General features: G+C 44.4%; 1 protein-coding gene across 1 annotated transcript in view; it reads left to right on the forward strand.

The window, feature by feature from the left end:
• Positions 1-402: 402 nt before the first annotated feature.
• The window catches only part of TECTA (tectorin alpha), a 90,524-nt gene continuing 78,445 nt past the window's right edge, over positions 403-12,481 (forward strand). The window contains exons 1-5 of the mRNA XM_011964981.1: positions 403-466; positions 3,552-3,685; positions 6,909-7,196; positions 10,773-10,910; positions 11,255-11,420. Of these exons, the coding sequence (XP_011820371.1) occupies positions 403-466; positions 3,552-3,685; positions 6,909-7,196; positions 10,773-10,910; positions 11,255-11,420 (790 nt within the window). The remainder of the gene's footprint in view (positions 467-3,551; positions 3,686-6,908; positions 7,197-10,772; positions 10,911-11,254; positions 11,421-12,481) is intronic.

Raw genomic sequence — 12,481 nt, forward strand, 5'->3', positions numbered from 1 at the left:
GGGATGTGGTTTCTGCTGCAGAGACACAACCCGGGACCCGCATGCATCTTTAGCGTTGGGTCCTAGTTTTCGGTGCTTTATTCGATGCACAGGAGATACCTTTCCTTTACTCATACTGCTCTCACTAATTCTAAATAATTACTTGACAATTCGAACGATCTCCTTACACTTCCAGACTGGCTTCTTCTGGGCATCTATAATTTGTTCGTGAAGTTTTGAACTTAGGAGGACCTGCCAGCATTCAGGGGATTTCAGCCCGACTCAGCGCTGTTGATGTTGTTACGTGAATTTGTTCTGTGATGGTTTTGATGGTCTTGGGATTCGCCACCAAACACACCTGGTGTTCTATTTACTCTGGCAAGCTGGGGATTTTTTTTTTCTTTTTCTTTTTAAAATTCCAGGATGAATTATTCATCATTCCTTAGAATTTGGGTCTCTTTCATCTTCGCACTTGTACGGCACCAAGGTGAGTACTACAGAATTCCATAAAGCTCTCAGTTAGCATGCTCTTGAATTGATAAAGAGACACGTTTATTAGGAACTATAATTGTAAGGGCAGGTGCATGTGTGTCGACAGATACACGAGAAAAATGTAATTAAATTCTATTATCAAGGGTAAAATTCATTAACTTTAAATGAGGTTTACTTATATTCCCACTTTCTTCCGATTTAACTTCAAATACTATTTGTATATACCAGCTTGCCCTGTGCTAATGGAGTAGATCTTTAAAATAATGCAAAATACTTCCATTAAAAGTAGATAAGATAGGTGTATGTGCACCTCATGTCTGATCACTGATTCCCATTAAGGCATTTAATTTGTGGTGGAGACTTTAAATAATCTACTTATTTTGGCCAAAAACTAGGAAATTACAATGGTATTGATGTCAGTGGCTTGTATATCAGTGACCTTTTACGTGGCCCCCAAATCTAAAACTTCAAGTTAAATAAGATAATTATTCCCCTCAGTGATTCCTTCTCTTTCTCTGTGTAGCATTGCCCTGCGTTAGTGAAAGGCCACATATATTTTTTTCTACTGTTGTTTTGGATTTTAGACAAAGATGGGGTAGTCTACATAGATTGTAACATTTTATGGCTAAAATTCTCAGGCACCTTTCTTTACTTTGAGAGTTTGTCTAGTTCAGGTGGCACGTGAGTACAGGTCTGAGGTGCGCATGTCCAGCCCCTGTGCAGCGCTAATGTTTTTCCAGAGTTGGTGAATTTAAACAGTTAAACCACAGTGTGAGACCCCACAAGAATGAAAGAGGGCCCGTGACTTCAACCTCCTACCCCAGCTCCAAGAAAGTACATTTTATTTGGTGGAAAAAAAAATCCTGGAAACATAGCTATGTTTATTGTGAAATTCTCAGCTTAGAGCAAGCATGGATAGGGATATTCTTTCTTTTAGCAACTCTGATGTTATTGATAGGCCATGCTGCTAACAGTTATATATATATATATTTTAATAATAATGGCTTCTGAGGTGTTAATTACTGTAGTTTAAACCTATGCCCTTGTGTTTAGCACCCTCCTTTTCATTTGACAAATATTATTTACCATATTAGAAATTCTTATTGTTTGTATCCTTCTTAAAATTAAAAATATTTAACTGTTCATTCTTTCCTATTCAAAATTGTGAACTAATTAGGATCACCCGCAAAGAGAAGAATCTTGCAAACTGCCTCACCTTTGCAGCAGAAGAGGAGGTTAGGATCATTCTCCCTGACCATAGTTTTCTGTCTCCTCCAAGGGATATTATGGATTTTCCATTCCCTAGGCAGACTGGCCAGTTAATGCAGCCCAAAATACCAATTAATCTTTCCAAAAAATGATGATAATTCAGTGTGAATTTAAGCCCTCATTCATACTTGGGCACGACTCCTAAAAAGTTCCCCATGCCAGGACACAATTTGTTACTGTTAACTTGAGAAATAAGTACCTGTGTATAATACTGTAGTAGCGATTATAAAGATTTTTTTTTAATTCGTACCTTCTAGGAATTTTTAATTTGTTACTATTATGTAAATAGAAATGTTAGAAGACTCCTTTTCACCTGCTGGTTGTAAATTAAATACAGCTCATGGGCCCAGAGCTCCTATGATCTGACACAGTGCCTCCTACAGGCTCAAATTCGGGCAGCTTCTCAGCAACTTCTGGGGTTTGGACGATGCATATACACTAATGACCAGATTCGTTTCCCTGCTTTCCTCGGATGTCAGCCCCTGGAAAGAAATTAGCCCTCCGTTGAGGCAGAACTCCTCTTGCTCCCTGCTTCAGAACTGGAGAGCTGGCTCTTGGCTTGGTGCAACAGGCCTGCTTTCTGGCCCCTTTGCACTCTCTTTTACATGAGCTGTTGTCTGTTCACTAAAAGCCTCCCAAAGGAGCAAAGACAGTCCTTGGCCGGTTGCTCCCCAGCCTATTGCTTCCATCAGCACAGAGCAGGGACTTTCCCGAGGAGAAGGCCCGACATGAGAATGGGGGCGTCGGCATCTCATGGCAGCAAGCAGGTACCTCAAGAAGTGTGACTGATGCTCAGAATGGGCTTGCCGCTGCCCCTGAGAATGAGAAATTTAAAAAAAGGGAAAAAGGGAGAAAATGATAGTATCCTGTTGTCTTATATTCATTCAGGGAAGAAAGGACAGAGGCAGAGAAAAGTAACACCCAAAATGTAGATTATTTCACAGATACTATTGGACTTGATCCTCAGTGATGCAGACCCTAGGGAACTTGTCTCATTTCCCCACAAAACTGAGCCACACCTTGCAACAGTATGGACGGGAAACCTGGGAGCAGCAAGCCGGGGCTGCCAGGACGGGGGTAACCCTGTCACGGCGGGGTGCAGTGTGTGTTTGTGTGATGGCTCTCCCGTGACCAGGAGGACCAGAGCCCTGCAATTCCTCTCCAAAGAGTTCTCAAGGACCCAACCCCCTGACCCCGGAGGATCTCGTGTCTGTCTTTTGTAAAAAGGAGTTGGACAAAGAGCCTCTTGCAGGGCCAGCCCTCAATCAAGGTCATTCATGGGCCAATTACTACAAATCCTCTCCTCCCACTTTTGTCCCAGTCCCCACTGTTGTTTATTTCCTTCTGGGATCTGGGATTTTCTCCAATTGTGCGGCAAGAGGGAGGGAACTCCTTTCAGGAAAAGACACGATAGTGGAATTCTTGAGCTAGAAAGGGAGCTTCAAAACTGTGGCCATGCCAGACCTAGAGGCTGCCTCTCAGTACCCAGAAAGCTCAAGGTTCCAGGGAAATTTCACAAATTTCCAGCCAGTTGTAACCGTAGATATCACCAAGATGCATGAAAGTGCAAGAACGTGCACAAAGCGCTTTCTCCTATGGAGAAACAGTATCATTCCCGTTCTCCCCTTTCCCAGAGGCAGAAGATACTGCACTGTGTATGGCCTAGGTTTAGGATGAATGAGAGGGCAGTGTGACTTGTGTTCAGCTTGCAAGCCTTACTGAAAGAAACTGGCTTCAGTAAGTAGGAGGGATGTAGCTTGCCAAACGGAAGAGGGAGCTGCCATCTATCTAACCATCATCTCTCTTGACAGCTCAGCCCAGGGAGCTCATGTATCCATTTTGGCAGAATGACACCAAAACCCCTAAAGTAGACGATGGAAGCTCATCTGAGATTAAGTTGGCCATCCCAGTTTTCTTCTTTGGCGTTCCTTACCGCACTGTCTATGTAAGTGGAGAAGCAGCCCAGCTGTTGCTCTCTGGCTCTCCCTTTTGTTTGTCATTAAGAAAAGCATTTTAAGTATCCTCTTCCAGAGCTCTGGGAAGGAGGATTTATTGGCAGCCAAAACGACAAGTTCTGAGATTTCATGAGCTGATAGGTTTTATGATTAAGAAAGTCAAAGGTATATTTAATGGCTAATGTTCATGGTGGAGGAGTATACAGGGTAATAAATTGCTTTTGTGGGTGATTAAACATAGAAGTGAAGCAGAAGCCCCAATGCCATGAACATTATTTCTGCTACTCAATGAGATAAAAAGATACAATGAACCACAGTAGGAGCAATATCATTTTTCTTTCCCTTCTGGGGGTGTGAAAAGTTTAGGCATCTGTTGTTCTTGGGCTTCCTACCAATTGGAAGCAAAGTCTGAACACAGTAGAGGGGTAATCAACTATTATATCAAAGTTGTTTGCAGAATTGGCCACCCTCAATAATCGTCTGTAGATAGGCCAGAGGATCCCATCGCTCAACCCGCACTAAGAAATGGTCCCATTTGTGATCAGAGCTCTTCTAGGCACCTGTGTTCTCAGGTTCTTGTTTTCGTTTTTTTGGATCATTGGGTTTGCTGCTGGTGAAACGGTTGCACATGAAGAGGAAGACTCAGAGCAACTGAGCCTGCCTTTATTGTTGGCCTTAAAGAACTGGGTGAGGGATTATACCACATCCCTGGAGGAAGAATGCAACCCTAAGCATGTCCACCTCTGGCCATCTCTACCTCTGGGACCTCTCTCTTCCCAACTTTTGATTTATGGCTCCGGGATGATTCCCGCTAGAAAAGAGTTCCCTGTTCCATTACCTACCTGGTAGTCCCTGAACCTGCAGAGGCAGGGTTACACAGGCACTCATGAGCAATGTCATTTCTTGGGCCCCACCCCACACCTACTGAGTCAGAAACTCTGGGAGGAGGAGCCAGTAATCTGTGTTTTCATGAGCCCTCCAAGTGGTTCTGATGCCCACAAAAGTGTGAGAACCACTGATCTCAACCATAGGATATAATCAAGACACATGTGAGTCATCACCAGCTTCCTCTGCCAGTCTGTGTGTTTTAATTACACCTATTGTTCCCTAGCAAACACTTCACTCTGACATCCTGAAACGCCTTTTATTCTCTACTCACGACAGGGCCTCCCTAGTCTGCAATAGCTGGTTTTAAGTTTTGGGATGTGTTGACCTGATTTTGGCAATAATAGAGTGAGGACTTCCGTACTGGAAGCCCAGTTAAGCTAGTTTTACTTCTCTATTGCACTGTGTGATAATGGAGTCTGAAGAATTTTTTCTTGCCCTTGCAACAGGAGGGTCCTTAACCTGAGGCAGGCTTATTTGAGGATACATTGTTCCTTGCGTTTCCAACACTTTGAGTAGTGCAGTTTTCTTCAAGCCTCTAAGATGTTCCCTATTACTGGAAGAAAACAGACTCTTAATGTCTCTTCCAAACCCAAAGCCTTACTTCCAAACATGTAGACCTACCCTTGGCCCAGGCCTTGATAACTTGCCTCTGGGATCTGGGCCACTGTTAATGTCCATAATGTTACTGGTTAACAGGAAATTAACATATGATTGGAGTGTATAGGAAAATTATCTCCAGGTTTTCTATATCCAAGAATTGCAGTTTCACTACAGGCACCTCTGCTGCTGAAGCCATGTAAGCCACGGAGTTAAATCAGTTTATCTACCAACGTACAGAGCTAAAGATTCAGGCAGAGGTTGAATTGTTTACAGGTCCCTTGTAAACTGAGGGTGTATCTTGGCTTGTGATTTCCAGTAAGGTTTCCTATTTAATTGGTTTACTAAGCCATTTACAGATCATGAAGAAATCACCATAAGATAGTCATTTATATAAACAACGTAGTCATGCCTCAATTTTTATGCAGCGATTATACCAAGACACTATCACAGCACACGAGCTGGAATGGAACTGGGCATCTGTAGGTCTTAACCTTGTCCTTGCTCTGAGCACAGGAGTGGTTGTGACATCAGTAGAGGTCTTTTAAATGTCTCACCCAAAGCAGAATATTGTTCGTCGGAGACTGGAGTTGGACGGAGTGTTTGATTTCTCTCTCTCTGACACTCCTCTTTCGTTATAAAATAGGAAGCAAGGCCTAATATAGAGCACCTCAATCTTCAAATTTCACTTTACTTCCATGCTTATTTCTTTTTCCTGCTTATTTTGTATTAGTGACCCTGAATCTATCTTTAGTAACCATGTTACTCCCTGTCTGGCCCAGCACACACACACACGCCACCCCCAGTACACACACACACACACACACTCCCAGTACACACACATACATACCCAAATATACATACACACCACCCTCAGTACACACACATGTACACTCCCTAGTATACACACACACACACCATGCCCAGTACACACATATACATCCCAGCTCAGTAAGCACACACAACCCACTCCCAGTACATACATATATGCACACCCACTCCAGTATGCACACACTGTCCATCCCAGTACACACACACACACTCCAATATACACACACATACACATCACCCCCAGTACACACATATATGTCCCACCTCAGTAAGCACACATGCACACCACCCCCAGTACACACACACACACACCCCCCAACCTAGTATACATACGCCCCACCCCAGTCACAAACACACACATACACATCCTAGTATATACACCCCATCCCCAGTACACACACACACACTCCCCACCCCAGAGTACACACACAAAGCCCACTCCAGTACACACACTCTTACACACCTCACCGCAGTACACACACACACACCCATCCCCAGAACACACACACCCATACACCTCATCCCAGTACACACACACCCTGCAGTACACACACATGCACATCTCAGCCGCAGTACACACGTACACACATGCACAAGCACAGCTCAGGAGCATTTGATAAGCATAATAGAGACAGGATAGGGAACATGAAAATGAGACTGATTATTAATCAGAAATGAAGCTGGTTACAAATCGAATGTGAAAGAAAACCAATGAGTTTGTCTGGAAGTAAACGAACCTCTTCGTTTGAGCAATGGAAGCCGGCATTTGGGGGTTCTAATTCAGTAGTTTAAAAGTTGTTTTCATTCATACAGTTAGGCGAATGCCTGTCTTGGTCTGTGACTCTGAAGTTGTTATGGTTTCAGATCCGCTGTGCAAAACCTCTCTTATTTTCGTAGGTCAATAACAACGGAGTTGTTTCCTTCAACGTGCTAGTGAGCCAGTTCACGCCGGAATCCTTTCCCCTGACGGATGGGAGGGCCTTCATCGCCCCATTTTGGGCGGATGTGCACAATGGAATTCGAGGCGAGATCTATTATAGAGAGACCATGGACCCTGTCATCTTGAAAAGAGCGACCAAGGACATCAGGAAGTACTTCAAAGACATGGCAACCTTCTCTGCCACTTGGGTTTTCATTGTGACGTGGGAGGAAGTCACGTTTTATGGAGGCAGCAGCACCACACCTGTAATAATTCAAATTTTCCACTTTCCACTTCATAACCTGACATCTAATTCTTGTCCATCTTCGCTACCGTGAAGGAGTCTAATTATTAGAGCTAAGGAGTGTCAGTTCCCTTGAGCTAAACTAATGAGTCTTGCTACCCACTTTGCAGGAAACAGAGGGAACTATCACAGCTAACCAGCCCAGTCAGCTGTAATATTTCAGAAGATATGTCACCCCTATCACAAATCATTACTAATGCCTAAAAAAACCCTCAAGAACTTTCCCGCTGTAAGTGACATTCCTGTTTTGCAGGAGAGTGATTGAGGTACGGAGACCCATTCCAGGCCACATGCTTAGGAGCCCATCTTGGGACCCAAAGGTCCTTTTCTCTTGACAGAGGTACAAATGCCTCCCTCTATTCCTAATTTCCTCCCTCTCTCCCCAGTAAAATTTGGTTGGAAGAGAAAAATAGCGTCCCAAGTTTGGGCCCAAATGAACTGGCTCATTATGTTGTGATATTTTTTTTTTATTGCGACCAGGGCTGAAATTATTCATATTTGATGTTAATTAGAGTGGGCAGTGAAAGTGTTTCATGAATAAAATTTCAACATCTGCTCTGAAATCCCAAATGAGCAGTCAAATAAAAGTCAAATAAGAAAGATTATCACTGGCATTATCGCAGAGATAATCAACTTTCTACATAAAGGGACAGAATGCAGTTTTCACAAAAGCCTGCAGCTTGTTTGGATGACTTTGCCAGTGGAGAGTTTTGAAGTAGTAGACACATCTTCAACTGTATAATTTCTAGTAAGCAAAGACAACTCAAAAAATCTGCCCTCCACTTACTTAGGATTATTTCCAATTCCATCTGTTTTCCAGTTTCCTTGGCAATGAGTCAGTTGTTTAGGGGTGGAACACAAACGACTGAGTTAGAGAGAGGTGAAAAAGTGCTGGGTTTGCAGTTCACAGCTGCGACACCACGAACACATTATGTTTTAGCACCTTCTAGCCAGAGCATCAAGAAGCACTTTATCGTTAAGAGGTTCTGTAGAACAGAAAGACACAAGTTTAAACAGCGGATGCATTGGCTAGAAATAACCTCTAAAGAAGCATACATTTCCCTCTGTCACGTTGTGGATCGCTAATGACTCCTCGGGTGATGTTTTATATCCTTTAAGCCTCATATCTTACAGCGTTAGAATGCGGGATGCCAGCAATCGATAAATTTTAGTGGCATGGGGTGGAGGGAAGAAATGCCCATCAAATACTGACCACCAGTTTTTCAAAAAAACTTCCATTGGCAATAAAAATGGCAAGATAATTTAGATACTTTCTGGCTTGTGCTTTGGAGTAAATTTCTGAACTAGGTGAGAACGCTTTCTGTGAGGATGAATGAGGTAACCTCTAAGTGCTTTGAGCTCCTTGGAGAAAAAAAGATGGTGTAGTTCTCTGGAGCTGCAAAAGTGTCCATCCATCACCATCTTTGAAATTGGCCCCACCTCTTTCATCCTGTTACTCCATGTTTCCCCTTCCGTATAGAAACACATATCACAGGCCAGCTAAACACTGGGCTTGAGAGGTCTTTTACAGGCAAAAATTCTCATGTGAGGCCAACAGAAGGGAAGGAAAGGGGATGTGTTTACTTCGAGGAAGGAAAACTAGTATTTATTGAGGGCTTACTGTGTGTCTGGTGCTGAAGGCTACCTTTGCATATCATTTAACCCTCCCCAAAATGTTCCTGGACAAGTACTGTCTCCAATTTCAAGGGAAGGCAACAGGTCCAGAGAGGCCAAGTATCTCCTTCAAGTGGCAAGAAAAAGGATAGGATTTGTATCTCCTAGGAGACACAGCAGGGGTTCAAACCAAAGTCCTCCAACTCCAAATCCCAGACTCTTCTTTCTTCAGCTGCCTCCTCCGGGTGTGGCTGAAGTGCTCAGAAGCAAAAAAGGTTTTTTATCCAGAAGAGTCTTAGAATGAATGTTGAAGAATTCTGTAGTGTAGGAATGTGTGAGAGTGAGCCAAGGTGTGTGCTGGGGGCGGTCAGCCTCTGGGGTGTCACTGGGATGGCTGGTTGGTTTAGAGGTGTGACTTCAGGGGTTGGAAATGGATTGCGCTTGAGACCTGCTTGGACCAGATATTTCCAGCTTCATTGTGGGAGAAGGAATTCCCTTCTGAAGGAGAATCCTGGTCTGAAGGAGGCTGTAGCTTTAGTCCTTGTGTGACCTTGACTTCGCACCTGTCCCTTGAAAGAGAGCCTGCTGGTGACCTTACAGCAATCTTGAACCTACTGCTCACTCATCTCTGTGTCCCACTTTCCTCTTCTGTCGAATGGGGCCAGAGACTGAAGGCATATACCTGAGCAAGTCTATCACAAACGCCATCAGCTGTGGCCAGCACAGAGCGTGGGAAGAAAAGTTCTTTACAAAAAGGGCTCTTCTTACTCGTAGCTTGCCTCGCTTTCTGGGATCATCTAGAATGGGGAGATTTGGGGCTTCCAAGATCCTCTACCTCAGTTTGATTACACAGGATAAGGATTTGTGTCTTCCTCTGCATCGGACAGACTGTTAACCGGGACAGTGTCAGGCAGCAGGGAAAAGTGCTGGGTTTGAATGGAAAAAGGTCAATGCAGCCTCTCCTTTTAACTCTATTTCTATTAAATTTTTTGAAAACATGTGACAAGGGGTAAGGATTAGCAGGCGGAAAATATAAAGGACAGGGTTTGCTACAGCTTATTTCTGAAAACCGTTTACAAGTTTCATATGAATTTAAATAACATCTCTATCCTAAAAAGTTTAAAATGAAGGCAGCATGGAATGGCAGTGCCCTGAGAGATGGACTGGGAATCTGGCGCAAATCCCGTCTTCTGTTGCTGGGTCACTGTGAAACTTCCAGTAACTCATTTCCCAGAGTGCCTAGTTTTCTTAGCTATAAGATATGTGTGGGCCAATACGATCTTAGCATTGGTCTGGGGTACAGATGAATGTTGACGATTTTGCAGAAATAAAGTGATGCACAAATGCTCAATTAGAGGAATAATTTCTCTCCACAAAGTGCTTTTAAAAAATCACTTTCTCACTTTCATTTTTAAAAAGGGAGACATCTCATCAAGATTAATGTTGTTTTCCGGGAAGGGAGAGAGCACAATCCACATGGCCACTTTGATCACAGGGACTGGTATCTGCTCCCTCGTCCAACCCACTCTGCAAGGGGAATGGGTGCTTTCATCCTGGTCCCCAGCCGAGTCTTTCCTGTAGTTTATTCTCATGCTGCCATCTATAGGTGCTTTCACATTATCACACGCTTAGCCAGGCCTCTGAATTTTCTGTCTGGTAGAAGTCAGAGATGTAAGCGGACGCTGAGTCAGACTCTGGGTTTATCTCAGGCAATTTCTCTTTTAGATGCACAATCCCACATGTCTTGCTTTTCCCACTGGAGGCGAGAACAAATTCAGAGAGGAGTCAGAGCTGGAGGGCCTGGCTGCAGAGCAGCTCTGAGCTGCCTGTGGGTGGGGAGGGCGCAGGGTGAGGGGAGAACCTCCCTGGGGCCAGGACCTCCTGGGGAGTGCAAGTCATGAGACTGTGCATTCCCATCCTGTAGGTGAACACCTTCCAGGCCGTCCTGGTGTCCGATGGCTCCTACACGTTCACCCTCTTCAATTATTACGAGATCAACTGGACCACGGGGACAGCTAGTGGCGGTGACCCCCTGACGGGTCTTGGTGGAGTGATGGCACAGGTAGGTGACTCTCCACTTCATCCCCCGCGTGTTTCCGTCGCTGCACTCTCTGCTTCTGTGGCTCAGCATTCTGGAGGGAATCCTGCCACCAGCTTTTAACTAGAGACGCACGTCTGATCTCGCAGGTGAACTATGAGGCTAGTCCTGCCCATGTTTGGCACCCTGATTCGGCTATGAAATGCACTAGGCAGTCCTTTCTCACCTGGAATGCTGGCCCCAATGACTCCAGGAAAAGAGGGCTCTTGATTTTAAAGGTGCTGGATTCTAAAAATAAGACAGTAGGGCCAGTTAACCCATGGGGGATTTTTGTACTCAAAACATCTTGTCTTCCTTTTGTGCTGCAGGCAGGATTTAATGGTGGAAACCTCACCAATTTCTTCAGCCTCCCTGGGTCAAGAACGCCCGAGATCGTGAATATCCAGGAGACCACAAACGTCAATGTTCCAGGCCGCTGGGCATTTAAAGTTGACGGAAAGGAAATTGACCCAGCCAATGGCTGCACCTCCAGAGGTAAAGCTTTTCCTCTGTCTATGGCAAGGCAGGGTTTGTTTAGGGTAGATTGACAGGCAAGCTTTTAAGCCACGGGGGCGGACTCATTCCCAAAGCCTTACTCTTTTGACATCTCTCAGCTGGGTAATGGAGATCAAGGTAATTTTAGCATGCACATTCATCACATCAGGAGCTAAAACCCTGCATTCGCTACCTCGCAGCTTTGGAAGTCCTTTTCTGGGGTGTGCACACAGCTCTCAGTTCTGAACAGCTCCGAAATGGACCAGGATCTTGAGTGATTTCTCAGCCAGAGGGACAGAAGGGAACCCTCCTGTTTAACATTATTTTCGTTGTTGTTGTTGCCATTTCCTCCCTCTGCCCTTTACGTTTTTCTTCTCATCCTTATTCTCACTCTGCCATCTGCACTTTGTAGATCCACAGGAGTGGGTGCAGTTGGAGTATTGCCAAGTTCCTATGAGGGTAAATCAGCACTTCCTAGAATGATTAGAAAAAAAAGAAACAAAAAGTAGTGTAAGTCTTTACGGTAACTTCTTCTAAAATCTTCCCAGCATCAGCAAAACGTGCAGGAATTTGAGGAGAATCAAAGCTGACTTTAGGTCTCTGTGAACAAGCTGTAGTTGAACCTGGATGGATGTCCTTCACATTGGGTACCCAAAGTTTGGAGCCTTTTCGGAACTATCGAACCCTTTAGATGTGCAAACTCGCCTTGCACTTTCAGAGAAACATCCTGGTTTATGAATTCCTGCTTTTATGTGTCCAAAAATATTTAGAAAACAGAATTTTTGATAATATTTCTACTTCCAGGAGTAGAAGCTATAGAAATTAGAAGCAGGAAATAATGCCTCTGTTCATTAGTCCATCCACCCACCCATCCATCCATCTACCCACCCACCCATCCACCCACCCATCCATCCATCTACCCACCCACCCATCCACCCACCCATCCATCCATCTACCCACCCACCCTTGACGGAAAGGAAATTGACCCAGCCAATGGCTGCACCTCCAGAGGTAAAGCTTTTCCTCTGTCTATGGCAAGGCAGGGTTTGTTTAGGGTAGAT

The sequence above is a fragment of the Mandrillus leucophaeus genome, unplaced genomic scaffold (genome assembly GCF_000951045.1).
Source record: "Mandrillus leucophaeus isolate KB7577 unplaced genomic scaffold, Mleu.le_1.0 Scaffold71, whole genome shotgun sequence".
Classification (NCBI taxonomy): domain Eukaryota; kingdom Metazoa; phylum Chordata; class Mammalia; order Primates; family Cercopithecidae; genus Mandrillus; species Mandrillus leucophaeus.